This window comes from Sphaeramia orbicularis, chromosome 20 (assembly GCF_902148855.1).
Source record: "Sphaeramia orbicularis chromosome 20, fSphaOr1.1, whole genome shotgun sequence".
NCBI classification, from domain to species: Eukaryota; Metazoa; Chordata; class Actinopteri; order Kurtiformes; family Apogonidae; genus Sphaeramia; species Sphaeramia orbicularis.
Window position 1 is genome coordinate 41,885,142 of NC_043976.1, and position 27,544 is coordinate 41,912,685.

The following is a 27,544-nucleotide window of genomic DNA, read 5'->3' on the forward strand; positions in this document are numbered from 1 at the left end:
CATCATTTATTATAATATTATCCTCTAAACTGTCAATTTTTTTCCAGTGAAAATCATTTATTTTCCTATTTTTAATTCACTGATCATGTAGATATTCAAAAAAGCTCAGAGTAAAATCAAAGGTTATTATATTAAAACAGAAAAAAAACTAAGAAAAAGTGACTTTTTCAGTAAAATCTATCATTAACTGATCATAAACCCAGTGTGTTCATCTACTTTCATTGATCCAACTCCATGGGTTTTACTGGTGAATCAGTGTTGTAGAAGATGACAGTGTTTCTATGGTAACTACGGAGCCTCTGAACGTCCAAATGGGTCATATCTGATGACCATGAAAAGATGAAGAACTGTATTTTCCATCAATTATTGACTTAGTGGATCTGCAGTTTAGATCAGTAGATGCTTGCGGTCAGCAGTGGATGTTTGGGTCTTCATGGGTTAAAGTGCATAAATAGTAAAATAAACTAAAAAACAAACAGATTTTCACTGAAAAAAGCAAAATGAAGTGGATAATATAATAAATTGTGATAAATCACTTAAGGGAGGTGAAATAGAGAGAAAAATTAATTTGGGGACTAACACAAAAGTAGAGCTGGGTCTTTATGGGTTAAACCAAGAAGAAAACTTGGAGCTGGCATCATTTATTGGTAATAATGCGACTTAAATCAGACACTAGAACCAAAAACTGACCTGAAGCTTTGAGAGACTTAAGGACTCTATGATCTGGTCATCGTTGTGTCACCGCTGTGATGGTCGTTTCCAGATATTACGGCTGTTTATTTCTACGGAACAAACATGGGACCGGTGCGATGATGCAAAGACCACCTCGCTACGTGAACGACAACCACCTCCAATTTGGAATGAACTGAGGATGCGGAGTTCTGACAAATGCCACGTTTCCACTACATGGAACCGGCTTAACTTGGCTCAGCTCGACTCGACTTGGGTACCAGGTCCTATTCCTGGAGACCGTTTCCATTACAGGATACTACCGACTTTACAGTACCTGGTCGTCATAGTGATGCGGTGCGTTACTTCCATGTCGTTTGCTCAGAGTTGCTGATAAAGTCGCTCGTTAGTGTTGTCTCGTCAAGCTCATGCTGAATTTTTACGTCTGAACCTCCTCAACAAACCATGGTGTAGTTTTTTGGGCTGTCATCATGTGGATTAACCTACCGCTATATTTACTGTAAACTTTCGCATCTGTTTTTTGTAAAAACGACGGGTCACAGAGACAACTGTCTGACCAATCAGTGGTCTGCAGTGTTTACACATCATCTTTTAGTATCTGGTCCCCAGTCCTGGAACCTCAGCGGAGGTGATACCAAAAAACTAGTACCGGGTACCAGATTACAGGTCCTTTGTTGTAATGGAAATGCAAAAAGGCTGAGTCGAGTCGAGTCGGGACCACGTGGTGGAAACACGGCAAAAGACATACACTTTGTCCCCATTTCGCCAAAATTAGTTCTTCCCTGATACTGTTTGGCAAAAACTGTTGATGAACCAAACTCTAGCTAACGAACCATGGAGGTGGGTCTGGATGTACAAGACTATGGGTCACGTAGACATGATATTCTGTTTAGATATTCCAAATCAGACCTTGTTTTTGGAATGGAAACATTTCTTATGAGGACCCTTTGGACTCTTCGTAAACTGCATATTGATGGCGGAGTTTGGACATGAATCCTCTTGGGTAATGATGGGCACCTAAAAGTAGCCTAAAGCCTAAAAGACTTGGATATCAACAGGTTTTCAGATATGACGAAATATTGCAACGGTGACCCTTTGAAGGAGGTGGTTGAAGGACTCACTGAGGGATGTTGTGTTGACCACTTGTGCAAATCAGGTTACAGATGCGCCAACGATACTGTTTGTAGATGAATTCACTCCTGTTGTTGGATTTCATAACAATAACAAAAGGCTTAAAAAGAACTGATCCATTTCAGTGGTTTTATGGAGTTTTTGTGAAAACTAGCAGTGCTTTTACTGTAGAAAACTGTAGTGCAAATTCAGGTCCTTATGATATGAAAGTTTTTAACATGGATACATTTTTTTAAATTTCCAAGCACAGCTCTTTATCAGAGTTTTTATGAACAGTGTTGGGAAGGAACTAGATCCATCTACCAGTGAAATCTGAATCAGTCTGTTGGTCTTGTGGGACTACATGAAGAAGACCATTTTCCTTTACTGCGATCAGTTTGTTGTTTGTGCTTTAAAACCAAAACTTCCTGTATTAATTGTGGTTATGTTGAAGGCCTGGTTAAATGTATGTTTTCAGGAATTTCCATTTCACAAAAGTAATAATAGGCAGTAACTTAAAAAAGTACCGTCCACTACACTCTTTATAAACCAGTAATCAATCATTTCTCATCATAAACCTGCCAGAATCTTCTGTTTTTTTCAGGAAAACGTACAGTAGACTTCAAGACAAATCACCCACTGGCCTAAAACTAACAGACATAACGATGTTCACCACTGGGGCAAAAAGCATTTCAGAAGGAATCTGGGACTGTGTAGAAAATCTCATTGTGCACTTGTAACAGTTTTTGGTGTTATCTCAAAGGTTTTCAGAGGAAAAATAAAGGCTTCCCAGGCGTTCTTCCAGTGCGTTTTTGCCCGGGTGAAGTAAAGTGACGGCACATGTAAACTAAAAAGGTGCAACATTTCCGACAAAAACAGATGAAGTAGCTTCTTAGGTTCTTTTTCCTGACGGCATCCTCTCCTCTCATCTATTACAACGTGGTGGATCAGCCACTTTTTCATTAGCGAGTGCCGCTCCAAAGTTGAAAGAGAGGGACTGCTTATTTTTTTTTCTTCAACTTACTCTAAAAAATATAAAAAATTGTAATAATCATACCGCTATTAAAAGACTGGTAACATCAACAAAGTTATACTTTTACTACGAAAACTTTTTTTTGAATCACTGTCATTATTTCCCCTCCTCTCTCAAGTCTCAGTCAGTCAGAAACACCACCGGGAATCGCTCTTAGCCAGGCGTACTCTGAGAATATTGATCAACTGTGGGAAGGCACAAACCCCCCAGGCCTATAAATGATGGATAAATCTGTGATATAGATGTTCAGACCTCCTGCACCTGAGGTCAAACGTCAGTCAGTGTTCAAAACCCTCAACTCTGGTTGACACGAGAGACCCATAAGGTCCAATGAATCCAGACGTGGTTCTTCCAGGACGTTCTTGTCTTTTACTCCAGCAAAGGCAGAGCTGAGTTGGCAGATGGGCTTTCCCCACTGCCGTTTCAGTTTTTCTGCTTCCCTTTAAGAAACTCCAAAATAGCTGTTGAGTTTAGTCCAGGAATCTCTGCAGGAAACAGGAAAAAAACATTAAAGGTAGTAAATATTCCGCTGTGTTCGCCCCTCTCACGCCTCCTCCTGCAGTTCCTCCTCCATAGCTTCTCCTCGCTGCCTCTTCAGCGTTCCTCAGCTATGGTACATTCAGTAAACAGTGAACAAACAGGCTTAACCCATAATGAGTAAATCCTCATTTGTTTAATTTTTTGCTTTTCGGATCCCGCTACGGTACCCTCTCCTGCTCTTTGTCAGGGTCCACCACTGATGGCAACGGTTCGCTTGGTTCGCTGCCTGCCGTGTCTGCCACAGCTGTTTCGGTCATGACAGCGAGTGGGTGTAGGATTTCCGATGTGGCTCGCGTTACGCTGTCGTATGATGGCGGGGACGAGGTGGAGGAAATCGTCTCCGAACGCTCTATTCCTAACAAACTCGAGCCATAATTCTCCCTCATCATGGCAGCGATCAGCCCTTCTTTCTCAGGTGCATCCTCTCCGAAAATCACCTCACCCTCCTCGCCTTCAACTCCCGCGTGCCGAGGGGTGGTGATCTGGCGATACAAGTACGAGGCCGCCTTCATCTGCCGCCTCACCAGGTGTCTACGGTAGCACCTTTGGATCACCGTGGCAGACACTTCCTCCTGTTTGCGCCTCAGAGTTGTTGTGATTGGCTCGTAGGAGATCTTCGATGGATTGGCCATCATGAACTTCTCCTCCATCTGCTGCTTGAGGGCGTCCATCTCACCTGACTCTCCCAGGACACGCTTGGTGAAGGCAAAGAGGATGTCGAGGCAGTGGATCTTGTCCCCACTGACCATGGGCAGATCCATGGAGATCAGTTTGATCTTGTTCGGCTTGGCGATGCGCAGCGGCTCCAGCAGGGAGTCTGCAAAATCAGACAACTTGGCGTATTCGATGAACTGTGTGGCCTCTGGGTCAAACTTCTCCCAAACCTCGTAGAACATCTCAAAGTCGTCCTCGCTGAGCGGCTCGGTGCTCTCCTCTGTGGCCACACTGAAGTTCTCCAAGATGATGGCAATGTACATGTTCACCACAATGAGGAAGGAGATGATGATGTAGGTGACGAAGAAGGTGATGCCCACCGACGGGTTGCCGCAGTTCCCTCGGACAGTGGTGCCAGTGTGGGGGATGTTGGGGTTGCACTCCTCTGGGGAGTTGTTGAGGATGGGGCTCAGCAGGCTGTCCCAACCCGCCGACGTGGTGATCTGGAACAAACAGATCATGCTGTTCCCAAAAGTCTCAAAGTTGAACATATCGTCAATGCCCGCCTGCCGTTTAACGTAGGCGAAGTTGGCCATGCCAAAGATGGCGTAGATGAACATGACGAGGAAGAGGAGCAGTCCGATGTTGAAGAGCGCAGGAAGGGACATCATGAGGGCAAACAGTAACGTCCGGATGCCCTTGGCGCCTCTAATGAGACGCAGAATACGTCCTATACGGGCCAATCGGATCACTCTGAACAGGGTTGGTGACACAAAGTACTTCTCGATGATGTCAGCCAGCACAATACCTAAGAAAAAGACAAAGAAGAAGAGCGGTGTAAGCTACAAAGTATCTGTAGAGATAAATTACCTGTACCCTTCAACACTGGACAAAACTAGCATCTGTTTTTTGTCGTCAGTGTGAAAAGCTACAGTCAACATTCAATCCAAATGACTCTGCAGCCGTCAGTGTCATTTATTGGGTTCAATCAGTGACAGAAACACAAGATGTGGGTGAATCCAGCATTACTCACCCCTCAGCGGTTTGTGGCTGATGATACATCGCATCAACTTGACACAAATACAGACAGACTTTACTGATCCTTATGTGGAAAATACATTTATTCTTTATATTTAATGTTTATTTAATCAGGAAAGACTCAGAGATTAAAAACCTCTTGTGAAAGTATGCCCGGTGACAGACAGGATGGTAACCAGACATACATATACAGACATCAGGTGAAACATTAGGCAGGCTATACAATGATACGCACAAAGAGATTAGTTTAAGGCAAAATATCTACAAACAGATTTATCTGCCCCCTTAAAAGAGTGATATTTTGCTTCTTTTTTTTTTTTAAATGGAATTTTTCATTTTCCCACATTTCCCTGTGGTCTCCATAAACTGTAAATGTTCTGCTTGGGTCTGAATTCTTCATTAATTCAACTCCACAGGTCCATCTTCAACCCTATTTCTGAGTAATGACACCAGAAAGGTGGTTTGGAGCGCTGGCCCTTTAAATGCACATGAGACACTTCAGGCTCCACCCCCTCCAGGTTATTGGCTGTGCTGCTCTATTCCGTTCAACCAACAACTGAACATTTTAGGTAATGGGCTCCAAGTTTGGACATATTTTCAGTCTGGACTACAAACGCTGCTGCTGACAAACAATTATGTCGAACTGGAGAAATGTTCGTCTGAACTCTGGGCCTTATATGTGCAAATGTTGTGACATAACTAATTATAAAACATAACAAATTAAGAAGGAATTAAAACAGGTTGTAGAAATCCATTTGATTTTTGCCGGAATGAATATAAAGATAGTTTTGCAGCAGCTGGAGGGTTCAAATTCAAACTGTATGAACTATTAGGGTCCAAATACACAAAGAAATGAACCAAAGACTAATAAAAGTGGGTTTAGTTAAATATGAGCCCTTTAAAAGAGTCCCATGAGAGGATGTAACTATGGAATGTGTATATTACTCCAAGTCTTGTGTAGCATTACCATGGCAACACAGATAGCAACCGGACTTAAAAGGTTAAGTGCCAAGCTAACGCTACCCAATAATGTTACCATGCAAACGAAATTAAAATAAACCCCCCAAACCCTCTCCCTTCTGCTGTTGACGAAACATTGATGTAGCACAATTTTTTTTAAACGCAGTGAATCATTTCCTGGACTTTGAGAACCTGTAACAGATTACATTTACATGCACCCAGTTACTCTGTGCGCCGTCTGAGCTCCATCATCTAAACGCTCTCAGTTTGGATGTTTGGGGCTTTATATGGCAGGTCTGCTGTGATTACAAGTTGAGTAATTGGTTCTGGAGGGCCGAGCTGTCTTTTGCCTCTAACAGTGAGTCAAACACTGTAATTCATCCATCTTTTCCTTGTTATCCGGGGATGATAAACTCAAAGAGGAGGCGGCCTGTCACACCCCCCCCACCCCCCACCCCCACGCCGACACATACACTTCTATCCTCCATCGGTCTCACTGCGTTTGAGTTATAGGTGATGGAAGGGATGAGCAGGGGGGAGTAGAGAGGGAATCACCATCACGTCGTACATCAACTCAACAGCCCCCTCCCCCACCCTGACGGCTCTCTGTCTAACACACACCCACCGGCTGATGTTAACAGGTCAATCATGTTTGATTTGTCTCCGGGGACCGCCCTGTGGCAGCTCTGATTGCTGCCGTTACCTTCACCTCCCCCAGGCAGCCTCGTCCCGCCGCGCACACAACACATTCAGTTACACATGCAAACATGTGATCTTGTCAAGCTAGCAGGAGGAGCCGTGCACAGGAAATATGAACACTGATGGCTAAATTACCTGCTTAGGTCGCCGCTTCTATACACTGTTGTGTCATGTGTGTGTGTTACGGTATATGACCACGCAGGACCTTGATGCAGAGTAAACACCAAGGCCACGCAGATGGTCACTTTGTTGACAGATAACTGACAGGTGGACATTACACTGTGTGTCACATATAGTACATTCGACCGTACGTCAACACTGGATGCCATCCTGTCCGGTGGTTGTCTATACTTCTGTTAACGACAACAGAAGCTGTAGAAAGACTGACGTCAACAGTGAATTCATCCTGCACACAGTACTGTCAACATATCGGTAAACTGACTTCATCTTAAACGTTCACGTTGTGGAGAAACACCTGTCGGACACCGATTAACAACACACCACTGAACCTTGTCATCGCTCTATATAGCAAAAGGGAAGTGGACTCTGTCTGTGTGTCTCGGGCATCACACAAAATCCGTACAAAGCTAACTGCTGCAGTTTGTCATATTTATGTATTTTTTGTAAAGGAAGAGACTAGCGAAATGGCAAGTTGATGGGACCAATATTTTGGGAGATATTAGTAATTTTGGAATACAATGACCAATCACATTGTTATGCCCAGAATCATATGCCGCATTTCCACTACATGGAACCAACTCGGCTCAGCTCAGCTCGGTATTCCTGGAGACCGTTTCCATTACAGGATATTACTGACTTTACAGTACCTGGACGTCATAGCGATGCGGTGCGTTATTTCGGTGTTGTCTGCTCAGAGAGTTGCTGAAAACTCACTCATTGTGTGTTGTCTCATCTGAATTTTTACGTCGGCCACCAAAGACTGAACCTCCTTAACCGACCATGGTGTAGTTTTACAGACTGTCATCATGTGGTTTAACCTACCGACATATTTACTGTCAGCCTCCGCATTGTTTTTTGTAAAACGGCGGGTCACAGAGACAACTGTCTGACCAATCAGTGGTCTGCAGTGTTATACGTCACGGTTTAGTATCGCTTGGAGCCTCAGCGGAGGTGATACCAAAAAACTAGTACCGGGTACCAGATTCCAGGTCCTTTTTCGTAATGGAAACACAAAAAGGTCGAACTGAGTCGAGTCGAGTCGAGCCGGTACCACGCAGTGGAACGTGGCAATAGAATCATCATTGAAGTGGGTTACCTAGCAACAGGTAAACAACAGGGCCATGTTGCCATGGTGTCATGTGTCATGTGCAGGAACAGACATGCCAGCTGAGAAGTTATTCAACTGAAGATACCAGTGGAATTTACCAAGAAAGGAAAGAAACGAACTGGATCAGAGGTCCGTTTATTATCCACCACATCTAGAACCTGTGGTTACCCACAGCTCAACAGTCTAGTAGCATTATAACCAAAAATGATCACAACTCCAAATATTTTTCTTGGTTTTATGTGAAAAAGTAAAATTGCAGAATGAAAATATTTACATCTATAAACTATCCGTCCAAAAAATGTGAATAACGTGAACAAATATGAATGACCTGAAATGTCTTCAGGACAAAAAAAAAGTGCAATTTTAACAACATAACGCCTGTCACCAAATGTTCTGTGTGTCTGTAGATCCACTGTAAGTTGTGTTAATAATAAGCTGAGATGTACTAGTGTTGAAATTACACTCAGGCTGTATATGGTTGTCCAGGTGATGCACATTTTCATGATGTAATTTAACTTTTTTCACAGTAAAACAAAGAGGAAATTTGGAGTTATTATTAATAGATTATTCTGTTATTATTTTCCTGGTCCGGCCTGTTTGTCATCATATTGGGCTTTACCAAGAAAGTAAAGGAATAAACTGTATCAGAGGATCTAGAACCTGTGGTTCCCCACGGGTTAACACACTAGTTCAATCATATTATTGTTAAAATCCTAAAATATGCTTCTTGTAAAAAGCCTGATGCATGTTGTCCATCAGAGGTGTCAAACTCTTTTTAGTTCAGGGGCCACATTCACCCCATTATGATCTCAGGTGGGCCAAACCAGTGAAAGAATAACAGTGAAGAAAGAAAAATGACATTATGATGTTTACATCTACAACGTTTCCTTAAAAATCTGAACATGAATAACTTGAAATGTCTTAAGAAAAAAACGTGCATTTTTAACTATATTCTGCCTCAGTTTATCAGTTTATCATTTACACATGTGTATTACAACTTACATTACAATTACAAATAAACAAAACATTTAACATCAAGCAGAATATTGGTAAAAATGCATTTACTTCTCTTAAGACATTTCAGGTTGTTCAGATTTGTTCAGGTTATTCACATTTTTTGTAAAAGGATAGTTTGTTAATAGAAACATTTTCATGTAATTTCACTTTTTTTTTTTTTACACTAAAACAAAGATAAACTCTGTAGTTGTCATTATATATAGGTTATTACGATAGTATTTTACTGTTCTGACCCAGTTGAGGTCTGATTGGTCTGTATGTGCAACCTGAATTAAAATAGTTTTAACATCTTTGATTGTTAATATCTTCAGTGTAATTTTTGCATTTCACAAATTCATCTCAGGGGCCAGATTGGACCCTTCAGTGGGCCGGATTTGGCCCCCGGGTCACATGTTTGACACCTGTGTTGTACATGATCAGGCCAGTCCCTCCCAGTTTGGAACACCTTTACGATCTCACCCTTTAACCCCTGACGTGTCTGTGGTGAGTGTTCTGAATGTATGATTTATTTTAAATATTCATTTAAATTAAATTATTTACTCAGTCGGAAACTATTCAAAATGTGCTGATAGAATTCTGAATTCTGCTGAAGTGAATTCATCCTGCAAACAGTACCGTCAACCTGTCTGTAAACTACTTTATCATTTACATTCGTGTTGCGACACCTAAACTGTAGGCGAGACCTTCTGACACCGATCGAATAACCCAACACTAGAGTCTCTGATCGAGGCCAAACTCACCGACAATGGAGAGAATGACGACCACGAAGTCGAAGATGTTCCAGCCGACGGTGAAGAAGTAGCAGCGCAGCGCCATGATCTTGATGAGGCACTCGCTGGTGAAGACCACGATGAAGGCCAGGTTGATGTTGTTGAGGATGTACTCCATCTGAGGCGACTGCTCGTCCGTCTCCACCATCATGGTGATCATGTTGAGGAGGATGAGCACCATGATGATGATGTCGAAGGCCTGCCTCCCCACCAGGTCGAAGAAGAAGCCCTGCAGAGGGTTCTGCACACACAGGGAAGGCTTCTGTTAGAAACACCGCAGACGTTCACGCCGTCTGCCAGGACTGAAGGCCTTTCACTAGCCTGACCAGTGTATTCAATACTGAGAAAACAGTCTGGAATTGGGCCGATCGCTGTGAAACATGCACCATCTATTCTAAACCGACCAAACACAAGTCTGGAGGGGTGCGTTTTCGCATTGACTTCTTTTCGTTGCGAGTCAAAGTCAGTTCCAAGTCCACAAATCTCTGTACAACTGTTGTCGGTTGTTTACTTGATTCCAAAATAAGGACTGAATTACAGATTACACCCTGTATCCTCAAGTTTCTCTGACAAAAGCAACAGTACTCATTTACCATCGTTCATTTCTACTCGACCATCACCACCGCGTGCAATGATGGAAACATGCTGAGCTTTGTTGACATTTGGGACGTGCTCGTCACATAATTACGTCACATCCATTTTATCTGTGATTGGTTTACTCAGTGCCTGTTAGTCCCGCCTTCATATTTGAATTCAAGCCCCACGATTCCAGACAGATTTTCTCATTGAAAAAGACAGATGGCTGGCCAGGCTAACGTTTTACATATTTTTTACAATGTACGATTAACCACCAGCAAGACGAAGAGAAGAACATTTTTACACTTCAAGGGGGATTTAAAAATGAGCGCAGGCTGTGTACAGTAAACAAACAGATCAACGCAACCAGAAAGATGTCGAACTGGGGAGACGCAGAGATCTGTGAGCTGTGTTCACTTCGGGGGGGGGGGGGGGGGGGGGGGGGGGGGGGACGACGACGACTCTATCCATGCTAACACTTGTGGAACGGTGTTCATCCTTCATTGTTGCAGCACTGCTACGCTTGGGGTATTTCTGATGCATAAGTTATACTTCACACGATCTTCTGTGCTGCGTCACCGCCCCTTTGATTCTGGAATGCAGGTCCGCTGTGGAAAAGTCCAGCCTGTCTCACCTCTGATACTCCTTTGGCTTAGCTGTGGACGTCAGTCATTGGTGGAAAAAAGGTGGGATCACCATCTCACCTTTTTTCCAGGATAATAATACTAATAATATTAATAACTTCATGTATATCGCGCCTTTAAAAACTGGGTTTACAAAGTGCTTTGGCAGACAAAGCAGAAGGGCACAACAGCAGGATACAAGATGCAAGTAAAGACACTAAAACAGAAGCAACACAATAAACGAGATATGGACAGCAAATACAAAAAACATGACACTTCGAATAAATTAAGTGAATCGGCGTAAAGAGGGCAGAGATAACATGATGCTGTCAAATCAATGTAAAAATGAAGGAGTGAGATAAAACAACATCCTGTACGAGAGTATAAATTAATAACTAAACAGGATAAAATTCAAATTTAAACAATTAAAATTAAAAATTAAAAAGGGACAGACATCACAAAGGCAAGTCCATAAAATGTGTTTTAAGAAGTGATTTAAAAGACGTCACTGATTCTGCAAGCCTTATCTCCTCAGGCAGGCCGCTCCAAAGTCAAGGGGCCCTGATGGAAAAGGCCTGGTCACCTTTAGATTCAAGCCTGGACTTTGGAACAGCCAGGAGCCCTCTGCCCCCCCGAGGATCTAAGTAGAGCTGCAACCGATTAATCGATTCAAAGTGATCCAAAAAAATCATTCAACCACAATTCTCCTGAATCAAACCTTTGTTTCCTTCATTTCTCTGCTGTTCAACATTGGTTCCACTGTTGTGTTTCACACGGACGCTCAGTGTGATGCACAAAGAAGCTTCAATTATGGTGGGGGTGTATAATGCCGCTTTTCCACTATGTGGTACCAGCTCGACTTGACTACCAGGTACTATTCTTGGAGACCGTTTCCAAATACAGGATACTACCAACTTTAGAGTACCTGGTCGTCATAGCGATGCTACATGTAACTTCCATGACGTCTGCTCAGAGTTGCTGATAAAGTTGCTCGTTGCATGTTGTCCCATCAGGCTCATGCTGAATCTTTTCATTGGCCACCAAGAACAGAAATGTCTGAACCACGGTGCTGTTTTGCGCGCTGTCATCATGGATTAGCCTACCGCTGTATTTACTGTAAATTTCTGAATCTGTTTTTTTGTTTTTGTTTTGTTTTTAAACGGTGGGTCGTGCATTCATGACACAATGAATCAATCAGTGGTCTGCAGCGATTACACGTCACATTTTAGTATCACTTCACCCGTGTTAGAACCTCAGCCGAGCAAGGAATTAAAAAATAGTTCCAGGTCCCAGATTCCAGATTCTTTTACGTAATGGAAACGCAAAAAGGCCGAGTCAAGTCGAGCCGGTAGCATGTGGTGGAAACGCGGCATAAACATGTAAACATGGTGAAGCTGCGTTTCAGTTCTATGCAGCTAAACTCTGGAACAGTCTTCTTGATGACGTCAGACAGACCTGTACTGTGACAACGTTTAAGTCCAGGCTGAAAACGGCTCTGTTCAACTGTGCATAGAACTGAAAGGGTTCTATCTGCACTCTGACCTTTTACTTTGTTTTAATTAATTATTATATATGTTTTATTGATTATGTTTTAATTGTAATTGTGTGTTTTTAACCTGTCTCTTTTCCATTTTTGTAAAACACTGTGAATTGCCCTGTGTTTGAATTGTGCTATACTAATAAATCTGCCTTGCTTTGCCAAGATGAACTTCATCCCACCCCTTTTTGAATATAGTTTCTTTTTTATATTGGTTTTTCTTGTTGTATTTGTTTTAAGTGTTGATATTTGAAATATTCAATCAGTCAGTCAATCAATTAATATAGGATATATGCAGGTAATATTAAGAAAACAAGGTGTATGTGTTGTGACTATTGGCTGAGGTAGGATGGGTATAAAACTGAAGTGATGGGTTTGTGTAGTGTTGGTACCAGGGGTCGGGGGATGGGCTTCTGGGGCTTTTTGGAGCCCAGTTTCTTCATGGCGTTGTAGTATTTCTTCTGCTCCTCGGTCATGAAGATGTCCTGTCCTCCTAAGTAAACCACACAAGAACCTCACCGTTATTTTCACCAAAAGTTATGGCTGAAAAGTCAACTTAAGCCTCATGTTTCCTCCCATGGAGTGAGCTAAATTCCGTCTCGTAGATACTTATCTTGCGTTTCTGCTGGTTGAAGTTATCGATGATGACACCGATGAACAGATTGAGGGTGAAGAAGGAGCCGAAGATGATGAAGATGACGAAGTACAGGTACATGTACAGATTGATCTCCTTGATCGGCTGTTCCTCCACCTGATGGTGAAATATATGAAAGATATTTTACTCCTTACATTTCTAAAACAGACTCATTACTCACATTCACTATATGGACAAAAGTATGTGGACACGTTGAATTCAGGCGTTTCTTTTTTAACAGGGGTCTGGGATACAAAACAGTAATGACTAATATCAGAATGTAGTTTTATATTATTGGATAAATATCATTGCATTGGTTAGTTTGGGTTAAATTGTTATCTTTGTTTCCAAAATGCCTCAAAGATGGTTTGGACTTAATTTCTCTCGGCATTGTTTTGTTTTGTTTTTTTTAATCTGTGACTATGATTTTAAATGTTCTACCTCTAAATTTCTTAAATACTTTTCGTGCTCTGACTGTAAATGACAGTTTTCTACCAGAACTAACCATCGACTGTCACTGTATCTCAAGAAGAAGAGAAATCTCTAATGAAGTTTTAAGGAAACATTAATGTTTATAAACAATATGGACAAAAGTATTGGGACACATTGTGTCTACAGCTTTAAGACGTAATGTTCATCATGATTTGAAATTAAAACATCAATTTTTCCTTAAACAGGTAGAACATTTGAAATCATAGTCATGAATTTAAAAAAAAAAATCAATGTTGAGAGAAATTTAGTCCAGACCATCTCTGAGTCATTTTGGAAGCAAAGATAACAATTTAACTCAAACTAACCAATGCAATGATATTTATCCCATAATATAAAACTACACTAGTCAACATTTGCTAGGGATCAGGACTATAACTTTGCTATAATCGGGGGTGTAATTCTGGAAACTTGACAGTTTATTTTCCCAGTGGAGTACAGCCTGCGGATGCGGATGGTGGCCACACACATTATTGACATCACACTGTATGTGTTTCAGAACATTCTGAGTGGTTTCAGTGAAAACAAAATTGGAAGAGTAATTGTTGTGAACTCTAATTTCTAGGGTTGTAGCACCCTTTTGCCTGAAAATGCAATAAAAATTTATGTTTTTTTACCTTTTGGTCCATTTTTCTTTACATGACTAGCCAAAGTACACACATAATATATGAAGTCACCCAAAATATTATACAACATCAATTATTGTGCAAATATAAAACTGATCCCTAGCAAATGTTGACTAGTATATATTCTGACATTATGTCATTATTGTTTTGTATCCCAGACCCCTGTTACAAAACAAACACCTGAATTCAACCTGTCCCATTACTTTTGTCCATATATCTGAGATCTTCGTCTTGAACTTACAGCTCGTGAATCCACCGCTGCGTACATGATCTCCATCCAGCCTTTGAAAGTTGCCTAGAAACAAAACAATCCATTAGTGACATTTTTTCACAAGAAACCTCTGGTTTTCACTTTTGTTTTTTGATGCAAACCTGACTTTCAACACCTCTCAATGTTGTGACGGGAAACCACAGTGGGAGGTATTACATGAACCTTTACTGTGGAACGTAGATGAAACAGCAGTAAATGTGTAGACGTACTTCTGCTCATCCTTAACCCATAAACACTATCAGTGATAGACATGTCACGGAGAAAGGGTCAGAAAAAACATTGGAGACTTTCTTTTTCTGAAATCGGAGGAGCACTGGAGGAGATGACGAGCTCACTCGTTCACCCGCTGACCGAGGGGAGTGCACCGCCACCGAGCCGACATTAGCCGAGCCACGATTCGATGGTGAAGCTTCTGTGGGAAACCCTGACTATAAAAACTATTTTTCTGGTGGTGTCCAAATGAATGTATGTCTCTAATCTATCTATATTTAACCATTACTAAGTGAGTTATCACCATGTAATGTAATATTACACTTTATATTTTTTAAGTCAAAATCATGTGTTTTCTATACTAGCAGCATTGTACCCTTGGTGCTATTGTACGATTGCACTGGAGGCTAAAATCGCCCCAGCATACCTCTCAACATATGTATATGGACATAAAATTGTGCCTAGCAGATAGTCAGCTAATGTTTCTATTCATTTGGCGAGTTTGGCGGCAGTCAGGCCTGTGAAAGCTGAGGAAAATCCGTACGAACGCCCTCCTGTGCTGTCACATCGACACCGGACGGACACAGAACGTGCATTATATAGTAGGATTTAAATGAATGACCATGTATGTGTTAATAAAAGCTGAATAAATTCAAAAGTTATTATACCAAAATAGAGAAAATTGCACGAAACTTTGCTGTTTCAGCAAAAAATATTAATTCCACATAACAATAAGTATCCATAGTCATTGTCATTGATTGGGTTTTTTTGGTGAATCAACGCTGCAGAAGATGACGGTGTTTCTATGTTCACTACAGAGACAAGAGACGAATCTGAAGAAACCCTGATGCTGCTGAAAAGCTGACAAATGTATTTTATCTGAATCATTTGACTGTATGGACAGGATTATTGGATGTGGAGCTCTTATCATTCTAGATCAGTGGATGCTTTTGGCTCTTCAAGGGTTAATAAAACATTATTTTCTTCACTTATTACACATCGAGGAGAAAGTTGAAGCTCCTGTTTTTCTGTTTCATTGTGTTGGGTGAGTTTTTTTGCACTGAGTCGCCAAGGCGACGTCCTGCACATTTCCTGCACTCGAGTGAAAAACTGAACAAAGGGGATCTTGAGGCAACCTTCCCGTTTTAGCAGAAAATTAGCGAGGAGGGAGAGAGAAAGAGAGCGAGAGAGAGAGCACCATGGAAACAAAATGAAAGATCAACAAGTCCTTTTATGGGCTTCCTTTCCTCCTCCTGAGAGGAAATGATCAGGAGAGGAAAACTGCGAAAGTGAAGAAGCAGAGGACTTTGGTCTGAGTAGGTGCTCACCACCGCCTGTCACTCAGACCAACAATCAGCCCGTTGCCACGGTAACCACCTGAGTTTTATCATGACCCGCGGCTTAAACGGCCGCACGACAAGCAACATGATTACACCGCGGCATATTTAGTGATGTCCTGTAAGACGACCGACTGTAACCTGATCCATCACACGGTCGTCGTACTAAAGCGCCTTCAGAGGACACTTCCAAGGCCTGAGGACGAAAATAGGACCAGTGTCCCTGTATGTCAGCATTATGTTCTATCAAGAATCCATCCCAGTTGAATTTGTGAGGTTGTCAGGTTCTGTTCTATGTTCCAGTTCTGTGGTCTGGATGCAGAGCAATCTAACAACAGAAGTGGGCGGGACTTTCACTGGAGGGGAACTCAGCTCATCCAATCACAGTCCATATATGAGTTCTATTAGTGATCAGTAGGAACTAGACTGATATCTGGAACCATTTACATGTTATAAACCACAGGTGTCAAACATGCGGCCCGGGGGCCAAATCCGGCCCGCCAAAGGGTCCAATCTGGCCCGCGGGATGAATTTGTGAAATGCAAAAATTACACTGAAGATTTTAATCAATGGCATCAAAATCATTTCATTTCAGGTTCCACATACAGACACATACAGTCCAATTAGATTTTAAGTGGGTCAGAACCAGTCAAATATTATCATAATAACCTATAAATAATGATAACCCCAAATTTTCTCTTTGTTTTTTGGTGTAAAAAAAAAGTAAAATTACATGAAAATGTTCACATTATCAAACTATACGTTTACAAAAAATGTGAATAACCTGAACAAATATGAACAGAAATGTCTTCAGAAAAGTAAATGCAGTTTTACCAGTATTCTGCCTGTTACTAAATGTTTTGTGTGATTGTAATGCACATGTGTAAATGATAAACTGATAAACTGAGGCAGAATATTGTTAAAATTGCGCTTGTTTTTAAGACAATTCAAGTTGTTCGTGTTATTCAGATTTTAAGGAAACTTTGTAGATGTAAACCTGATCATAATAGAATTTTACTTTTTCACAGTTATTTTACTGGTCCGGCCCACTGCAGATCAAATTGGGATGAATGTGGAACTGAACTAAAATGAGTTTGACAGCCCTGTTATAAACCATCAAAATATGGACCATTAGAATAAAAGGCAGGTTTAATATTTTAAAACGTCATCAAAAATTTAAAAATCTAAATGTCTCAAAACTGTGAACAAACTTTGTAGATGTCTTCCCAAGGAAGATACATACGTTTTTAAATATTAATCCGACCAGGAGTTTTGGAGAAGATAGTTGAAATCTATACATTAGTGACTTTGAGTTTGACCCTTCCAGGTCACTCAAGGTCAAAGGTCATGGACCCAAATGAAAGTTCATATATGACTTCTATCAGTAATCAATATCCATCAATCAAATTTTATTTATATAGCGCCAAATCATAACAAAAACTTCTCTCATGACACTTCACAAATAGAGCTGGTCTAAACCAGACTCTAAGTCAATTTACAGAAACCCAACAGAAACAAACACTAGTGACTGATGACAGTGGACGGACGGAAAAAACTTCCTTTTAACAGTAGAAACCTGGAGCAGACCCCGACCCCTGGAGGATGGACGTCTGACAGGACCAGCTGGGGTTAAAGAGAGGAAAGGAAGAGGAAAAACAAGAGAGAGAGAGAGAGACTGGGGAGCGGGGGGGCATGGATGCAACTGATGCAGGGCAACCTGCCCTTGAACATCTATGGAATCACAATAGTAACAATACTGACATCTGTAACCATTTACATGTTCTAAACCATCAGAATATGGGCCATTACAAAGCAAATGTTTAATATTTCAAAAAATCAACACGAATTAAGAAAAATTTTAAAAATTCAAATTTCTCAAGACTGTAAACGAACTTAGTAAACATTGTCGCAAGGAAGCTACGTATAAAAAAAAAAAAAAAAAAAAAAAGAAGAAATTAATCAGACCAGTGGTTTCAGAGAAGAACATTGCTGAAATGTTATCACTATATTGATATCCATAACCATTTTATGTTATAAACCATCAAAATACGGACCAGCAGAAGTAAAGGCCCATTTTTAATACGTCGAGAAAAAAAAAAAAAAAAGAAAAAAAAGTAAAAAAAATCAACATTTCTCAAAACTGTGGGCAAACTTTGTAGACATTGTTAAATTAAATTATTATTAAATGAATCCAACCAGTAGTTTCATGGAAGAAGATGTTTGAAGAAATTACTAACAAAGACGACAACAAAGACGACAACAACGACGACGCTGCACACGATAGATAATAAAAACTAGAACACCTCAAAGAAGAATAAAGTGCCCCCCCCCCCCCCCACATTTCAGAACCACATAGCGCTGAGTTGGACTTTTCCTCTCCACCATTCACCAGATTCTGTTGAACCTTAAACACAACCTGAGGCATGAACCCAAGCCCATCCAAAATCAACCCTTTCACGCATGAACTGTTAATAAACCAGTGGTATTTGGACATAAAACGGATCCCGTCAGATTCCTTCATTATCTTATGTCTTTACCATAATACCCAGCTCTTCACCGTCGTGGATTCCATGGATCAACAGTTTAACATGTAATGGTGTTCATTTTTTAACCTATAACGATCCAAACAAAATACAAATACAAAAAGTATTTTCGAAATTTAGAAGTAGAACATTTAAAATCATAGTCACAGACAAAAAAAAAAAAAAAAAAAAAAAATCAATGTCGAGAGAAATTAAGTTAAAAAAATAAATAATTTTCTATGACAACTAACCATCTACTACATCACAGAAGAGGAAGAAGAAGACAAAGAAGAAGAGGAGGAAGAAGAAGAAGAGAATCTGCCATTAAACTGTAAGGAAATATTGATGTTTCTAAACTATATGGACAAAGTATTGGGACACATCATGTCTACAGCTGTAAGATGTTCTGTTCATGAGGAATCAGACAAAAATATCAATATTTTCTTCAAGTTTAATGGGAGATTTTTCTTCCTCAGTGAGATGAGATGAAAGTAGATGGTTAGTTGTGGAAGAAAATTATTATTTACAGTCAGAGCAGGAAAATTATTTCTAAATTTAGAGGTAGAACATTTAAAATCATAGTCGTGGATAAAAAAACAAAAAACAAAATCAATGTTGAGAGAAGTTCACTCCAAACCATCCCTGAGTCATTTTGGAAACAAATATAACAATTTAAACCAAACGAACCAATGCAATGATATTTATCCCATAATATAAACTATATTCTGACATTAGTCATTATTGTTTTGTATCCCAGACCCCTGTTAGAAAACAAACACCTGAATTTAACGTGTCCACATACTTTTGTCCATATTTTGTACAGGGTGTCCCATAAGTCTCCATACATAGGAAAAATAAACGTTTCTTGACATAAACCATTTTAATTTATATAATATGCTCTATATGACTGCCATTTTGTTGGGAACACATTTCAATGCGTGTCCTCCACTGCTGAAGAACTATAAAGAAGAAATATAAAGAAATACATGTTAGAACCATATATGTATGGAATGTATTATGTCTCCTATGTGTGGAGACTTATGGGACACCCTGTATATTCTTACAACTCCAGCTCGGCGTCACCCTGACAAGGCCTTAGAAACTACCTAACACCTCAGGAAGTGCTCAGTAATACACTGTTAAAAAAAAAAAAAAAAAAAAAAGTAAAAAACCGATATTATTCCGGCAGCAGGGGTGCCGAAAAAATACAGTAAAATAACAGAAAATAACCATCTCATAAAAATACGGTAATTTTCCATAATTAAAATACAGTTTTTACCCTAACTTTACATGAGATTTTGCTTTTTTTTTTTTTTTTTTTTTTTTTTTTACTTTTTAATGTTTAATAAAGAATATTTACATGTATTAAAACAATCAAATTACCTATAAAAAAAAAAAAAAAAAAAAAAAATAATCTATCTATCTATATATATATATATATATATATATATATATATATCTATATATATATATATATATTTATATATATATATGTGTGTGTGTGTGTAGGGTGGGGAAGCAAAATTTACAATGAACATTTAGTTGTTTTTTCTCAGCAGGCACTACGTCAGTTGTTTTGAAACCAAACATACTGATGTCATAATCATACCTAACACTATTATCCATACATTTTCAGAAACTTTTGCCCATATGAGTAATCAGGAAAGCAAACGTCAAAGAGTGTGTGATTTGCTGAATGCACTCGTCACACCAAAGGAGATTTCAAAAATAGTTGGAGTGTCCATAAAGACTGTTTATAATGGAAAGAAGAGAATGACTATGAGCAAAACTATTACCAGAAAGTCTGGAAGATACTATTAAAGAAGAATGGGAGAAGTTGTCACCCCAATATTTGAGGAACACTTGTGCAAGTTTCAGGAAGCGTGTGAAGGCAGTAATTGAGAAAGAAGGAGGACACATAGAATAAAACATTTTCTATTATGGACATTTTCTTGTGGCAAATAAATTCTCATGACTTTCAATAAACTAATTGGTCATACACTGTCTTTCAATCCCTGCCTCAAAATATTGTACATTTTGCTTCCCCACCCTGTATATTTATAAATATATATATATATAAATAATTTTCAATGACACTCAGTTGTCCAATCCACAGATAAAAACTGTATTTGGACAGTTTATCAGTGCTTATACATGTTATACATTCACAAAAATACATTTATTCAACATTTTTGTTGTGAAACCTCCTGTAATTACACAAGATATTTGTCAATTAACAAACAAGTCTGGTTCAACTCACAGAACAAATACTTCTTTAACAATTAATTGTTAGTAATTTTATCTCGTTTTATTATTATTTTTTTTTACAGTATTAAACTTTAAATTAACAGTTTAATCTCATAAATAGAAAAGACATATTTGTGAAACTACGATACATTTGCAAATGTATTTTAACTGTATTTTTCTGTGAGAAAAAAAAAAATCTTTTAAAAAATGTACATTTTTTGGTTATTCCCAGTTACAGTTTTTTGTGTTATTTATATTTGACATGTAAAATCACAGTCTATTTTTGTCATTTCATTGATATTTTCCTGTATCTTAAAAATGCAGGAAAAATCTGTAAAATAAACAGTGAAAATTCTGTTAAATTACAGATTTTTTTACAGTGTACCTACAGCTGTGGGAGAAAGGGTTCCTAAAGCCTGTCCAAAACAACCCTCTGTAGAACTCCATGTAGTCGAGCTATTCCATCATTGGAGAATGTTGGCGACAAGTTTTAGAAACAAGCCCCAAACACTTCAGGGAGTGTTGTTTACGCCTTCGCACGAGAACTAGAGAAAGCTTTGTGAAACTTTCCAGAGCCAATGGCAACCACTTGAAAGAACCTCAGAAACAGCCTGGAGCACCTCAAGGAGTAATTACCAACCCCTCCAGGAGGATGTACAAAACTTTACCAACATTTAGGACATCGTGTCCTTTTTTGGAACGTATAGTAGAGTTGAAGTCAGGGGTGTCAAACTCCTTTTAGTTCAGGTTCCACATTCAGCCCAATACGATGTCAAACAGGCCGGACCGGTAAAATAATAACAGAATAATCTAGTAATAGTAACTCCAAATTTTCCTCTGTTTTACTGTGAAAAAAGTTAAATTGCATCATGAAAATGTGCATCACCTGGACGACCACATACAGCCTGAGTGTAAGTTCAACAATATTACATCTCAGCTTATTATTAACACGACTTACAGATAAACAGAACACTTAGCGACAGGCGTTATGTTGTTAAAACTGCTCTTTTTTTTTGCGTCAGTTTATTACATAATGCGGCTTTATTACAAGATGACGTGACATTCTTATTACATTTTGAACTTTTATTACATAATGGGAATTGATTACATAAATGCGGCTCAACAGGAACACGTCTCACAAGAAGAAACTAGTTTCACATTCAGTATGTACGTAGTTAATATTAGTAAAATGGCTACCGACGGTGCCACATTTCGTGACATCATAATAAGGTCACATGTAAATGTTGCACAACTTCCTCTGTGGATAAATAACGTGCACCTGAACCTCAGCAGGTTTTAATGACACTCCGTCAGCTCCTCCAACGGTGAACGGTAAAATGCGAGGCTTTGACGGTCGGCCTGAGGACAGAAGCGTCTCTGCTGCTTCCAGTTATTTCCAGATGCTAATGGAAGGTTGCCGCTGCCGACCGTTGCCGCGCCGACCAGCCAAACACAGAATGGTGCTGAGTGACTGGTTGCCGTGGCAACTGTACTCTGACAACTCTTAAGTCCTGAGTGGTTCGGGGATGAAGTAGCAGCGTGGTTTACCTGAGCTTCCATTAATAAACCTGTCAGAACCAGGCCTTGTTTCATAATCAGCCTTCAGTTCGTTACAAAACACAAACTTTCTCTGTTAAACTGTCACATAATAATTGACTTCTACCTCTGAGTCTGAGGTTTCCCTTAGATTCAGAAGACTGTGACACATTTAGTTCTGTTTTTATTAGTGGACATATACTTTATGGACAAAAGTATGTGGACACGTTGAATTTCAGGTGCTTGTTTTCTAATGGGTTCTGGGATCCAAACAATAATGACTAATGTCAGAATAGAGTTTTATATTATGGGATAGACATCACTGCATTGGTTAGTTTGGTTTAAACTGGTTAAAAAACTATATGGACAAAAGTATTGGGACACATCATGTCCACAGCTGTAAGATTTTCCTGTCCTGTGAGGATTTGACATAAAAACATTATTATTTCCTTAAAAGTTAATGGAAGATTTTTCTTCAATCAGTGAAATGTGATGAAAGTAAATGGTTTCGTTGTGGCAGAAAATTATTATTTCCAGTCAGAGCAGGAAAAATATTTGAAAAATTAGAGGAAGAACGCTTAAAATCTCAGTCATGGATAAAAAAAAAAGGACACTGTCTTCTGCCACAGTACTGTGGCACAACATATGGGTGTGTCTACCCCCCCCCCACCTACTTTTGTCCATATAGTGTAAATCAGTGAACTGATGTTTCTGCATTGTTCACTCAAATATGGAGATTTTATATTTTCTTTGTTAAAACTGATCAATAAACTGAATATTTCAGGGGTTTTGGGTTGTTAGTTAAATAAAAACTGAATGTAACAGTTTGAGAGTTCACTAATCAGTTGGTGCTGAATCTCTCAAAAACGGTGCCAACATGTTTCTCTATTAAAAAAAATAAATCCAGAACAAAGTTTTCATATTAATTTACAAAATGAATGAATGAGCCACTAAGCTATACTTTTTCTCACTCCTTTTCAAATATGACTTTTTCTTTTTGTGTATGTCATTATTTTATGTTTCCTTGAATTTTCATTTCTATATTGTGTTGTGCAAAAAGTCAATTAGTAGCAACGAGGAAGCTTGTATCGTTCCATATTTGAAATAAATCAATGAAAAAAAACAAAAAAAACAAAACTAACTAACAGAACTAAATACCTTGGATGACCCCCAACTCAAATTTGGTAAACATACAAAGAAAATCTCCAAAAGAATACAAGTAATTTAAACTGCTTTAAATTAATCAGACGCTCCATACCGGAGCGGCAGACCTCCAGCCAAGCAGATCAGCCCCCCCCCCCCCCCCCCCCAACACACACACACACCACACACATACACAAATCACCACCAAAATGTAATCATTTGTTCCTTGTGCCAGTATCAACATTTCCTGAAATTGTCATCAAAATCTGGAACTTCTGAGTTACCTTGCTAACAGACAAACAAAACTCTTTTAAACTCGTCTTCATTTCCATTTGCTGTTCAGGACTTTTATAAATAAACAAATAAACAAACAACAAACAAACAAACACGCAAGACGCTGGTTTTAAACTCTCATTTCCATTTGCTGTTCAGACTTTTAATTTTCTTTCTTTTCTTTCCACTTGTACTTTTTCCTCCTGTCTTTCTGCATTTCCCTCCCACTTGGCTGAAGTCGCTCTAAAATAAAAGCCTCTCAGACGCTGATTGATTGGAGGTTTGCAGGACTCCTGTGGTGGGCGACGCTGAGCGAAAAAGGAAAAGAACAAGAAAGAAAGAAGAAGGAAAAAGATGGAGATGTAGAGACAGAAGAGGATCTGGAAGCGGATTCATGACCACGTACGGCAGTTTACTGGAGGTTAGAGCTTGTGCTGATGAGCTGAAAATACTCGACATTAAAGTGTCAACTTGAAAATTTATATCATTAGAATCTGAAGGAATATCTTTGTTTTTCTTTGTAAATGTATCACTTCAACCTCAGAAAATATCGTTTTTTTCTTTAAAAATGTGTGATTCGCAGGTTTTGTAAATTTATCATTTGAATGCCGGAGAAATTGAATTTTTTTTCCAGTAAATTTATCACATTAACCTTAGAAAATATCCAGGTCTTTTCTCAGAAAATGTGAGATTCTCTGGTTTTGTAAATTTATCATTTGAAAACTGTCCACATTTCTTTCTTTCTTTCTTTCTTTCTTTCTTTCTTTTTTAAATCATACATACATACAACATACGAGATTCAGAGAATATACATTTTACATTATACATTTTTTCTTACAAATATGTGAATTTGTTTTCTCATGAATTGTTTAATTTTTTGTTTGAAATTTTCAACGTCAGTGTCAGAGGATGTTTTATGTTTTTTTGTTGTAATTTGAGTGCAAATCAGATTTAGTTTTCCTGTTAATTTGGGATTTTTCTTCTCATAAATTGTACAGTTTTAATATCCTGATTTTTCTTGTAAATTCATGAGTTGTCATTCTGTATATTTCAATTTTAATCCTAAGAGTATTTACTCTTTCTCAAAAACGTAGTAGTTTTTTTCCTAATACATTTGTGAAATTTATCACTTTAATCTGACATTTTTTGTTGTTGTAATCTCAGAGAATATTACAGTTTTATTCCAGCAAATTTATCAGTTTCATTTCAATCAAATAATTTTTTAATGTAAATTTCTGACTTAATCAAATACATTTCAATATTTAAGCGTTGTTCTTGTAAATTTATCAATTTAATCACAGAAAACAATCTTCTTTTTTTCCACAAAATTTTGAATTCATGAAGTCATAAAATACTCTATAATACTTTTTTCTTGGACACGTGTAACTCCTTTATTGTACAATTAGTAGATCATCTACAAAAAAATGTGTTCCCAAATATTTTCTGTTTTCTGTTCTGAGAATATCTGCTCTTTTTCTCATAAATATACAAATTCATAATCTCAGAATATGTGACTTCTTGCTTTGAATTTGCCATTTCTTGTACATTAATGACTTTAATCAAGGATTATCCACATAAATACATTTGTTTTTTGTTTTTTTAATCACTTTACTCTAAGAAAATAATTTTTTTTCTTGTAAATTTCTGGGGTATTTTCTCATAAAATCTCTCATTAAATCACATCATTTCTTGTTTCTTGACTAAAGTATAACTATAATCTAAACATTTTTCTTGAAATTTCTTTCTTGTAAATGTTTCACTTTAATCTCAGAGAATATTAAGGCTTTTTCTTGTAAATTAGTGATTTTTTTTCTTCGTCTACACTTTTATTCTTGCCTTTTCTTACTTTTCTTACAGATTTGACTTAATAACCACAGGAAATGTATTTTTCTCCTCATGCATGTGTATTTTGGTTTTATCTCATACGTTATAGATTTTTTTTCCACAGATTTTTTTTTTTTAACTAAATCTATAAATTATAATCTCTGCTTTGAGTTTTTTTTCTCTCTTTCTCTCTGTCCATTTGTTTTTTTTTCTGTTTATTCTGTGAAGTGAAGACGACCATTGAAGAAGCAGAAACAGAAGGACAGAAATACAAGAGATGAAAAAGTCAAACGAACAGGTGTGGGGCGGGAAATTAAGGCGAAGACGACAAATGGAAGACGACAAGACCGAGTCAAACCTCCTACGATGACGAGGATTTAATCTGAGGCGAAGGCGACGATGCTCAGTTCTGCACTAAAAGCTTTTAACGCAACCCGGGCGTCGTTGCCTCTGATGAACAGATTTTATCATCTTTGTTTTCTCTTCATGGCTTTGTTTATCTTCCTTTTTTCTTTCTGTATTTTTTCTCTTTAATCGTCCTTGTTTCTCTTTCAATGCTCATTTTTTGTTTCTTTGTTTCTTTCTCTTTAATCATTATTTTGTTCTATATTTGTTTTCTCTTCTTTCCTTTGTTTCCCTTTTTTCTTCTTTATTCTTTCTTTCTTTCTTCTTTAATATTTCTGTATTTTTTCTCCCTAATCATCCATCATTGGTTCTTTCTCGTTAATCTTTGTCTTTTGTCTTTACACTTGTTTTCTTTTTACTTTTCAAACTGAAACCAAACCATCACTTGGGCTTTTTCAGAATGCCCCACAGCCGCTAGCTAGTATTACAGACATTATCAGGCTAAAGCACAGGGTCCCGGGGGCCAAATCTGGCCCGCCAAAGGGTCCAAGTCCAGCCGCGGGATGAATTTGTGAAATGCAAAAATTACACTGACGATATTAACAATCAGTGGTGTCAATGTCATTTTAATTCAGGTTCCACATACAGACACATACAGTCCAATTAGATTCCAAGTGGGTCAGAACCAGTCACATATTATCAGAATAACCTATAAATAATGACAACCCCCAATTTTCCTCTTTGTTTTTTTGGTGTAAAGAAGTAAAACTACATGAAAATGTTCACATTACCAAGGCTATACTTTTACAAAAAGGGGAATAAACCTGAACAAATATGAACAACTGGAAATGTCTTTAGAAAAGTAAATGCAATTTACCAACATTCTGCCTGTTACTAAATGTTTGTGTGATGTAACGCACATGTGGAAATGATAAAGTGATAAACTGAGGCAGAATATTGTTCAAATTGCACTTGTTTTCTTAAGATTATTGAAGTTGTCTCCCCTTGAACTGCCACCTTACCGTGGGTGGGGAGTTTGAGCACCCGAATGATCCCAGGAGCTATGTTGTCGGGACCTTATGCCCCTGGTAGGGTCTCCCAAGGCAAACGGGTCCTGGGTGACGGGCCAGACTAAGAGCAGTTCAGAAGCCCCTATGACAACGAAACACCAAAGGAACTGTGACGTCGCCCGGCACAGCGCAGCCGGGGCCCCACCCTGGAGCCAGGCCCTGGGTTGGGGCTCGCAAGCGAGCACCTGGTGGACGGGCCTACACCCATGGGGCCCAGCCGGGCCCAGCCCGAAGGAGCGGCATGGGCCCGCCGTCCAGAAGACCCACCACCCACCGAGGGAGCCGTAGGGGCTGGTGCAGTGTGGATTGGGTGGCAGTCAATGGCAGGGGGCTCGATGACCCAATCCCCGGACATAGAGTCTGGACATTCCATGTCCCCAGAGCGGTTGAAATGAGTTTCCTCCGCAGGGTGGCTGGGCGCACCCTTAGGGATAGGGGGAGGAGCTCAGCCACCAGGGAGGAGCTCGGAGAAGAGCCGCTGC

The 27,544-nt window shown here is 39.1% G+C and overlaps 1 protein-coding gene across 1 annotated transcript in view; it reads right to left on the minus strand.

Annotated features, from left to right (window-relative positions):
• Positions 1-2,401: 2,401 nt before the first annotated feature.
• The window catches only part of LOC115411077 (sodium channel protein type 5 subunit alpha-like), a 39,112-nt gene continuing 13,969 nt past the window's right edge, over positions 2,402-27,544 (minus strand). Inside the window, 5 exon segments of the mRNA XM_030123017.1 lie at positions 2,402-4,835; positions 9,770-10,040; positions 12,928-13,032; positions 13,149-13,286; positions 14,526-14,579. Of these exon segments, the coding sequence (XP_029978877.1) occupies positions 3,532-4,835; positions 9,770-10,040; positions 12,928-13,032; positions 13,149-13,286; positions 14,526-14,579 (1,872 nt within the window). The 3' untranslated portion in view covers positions 2,402-3,531.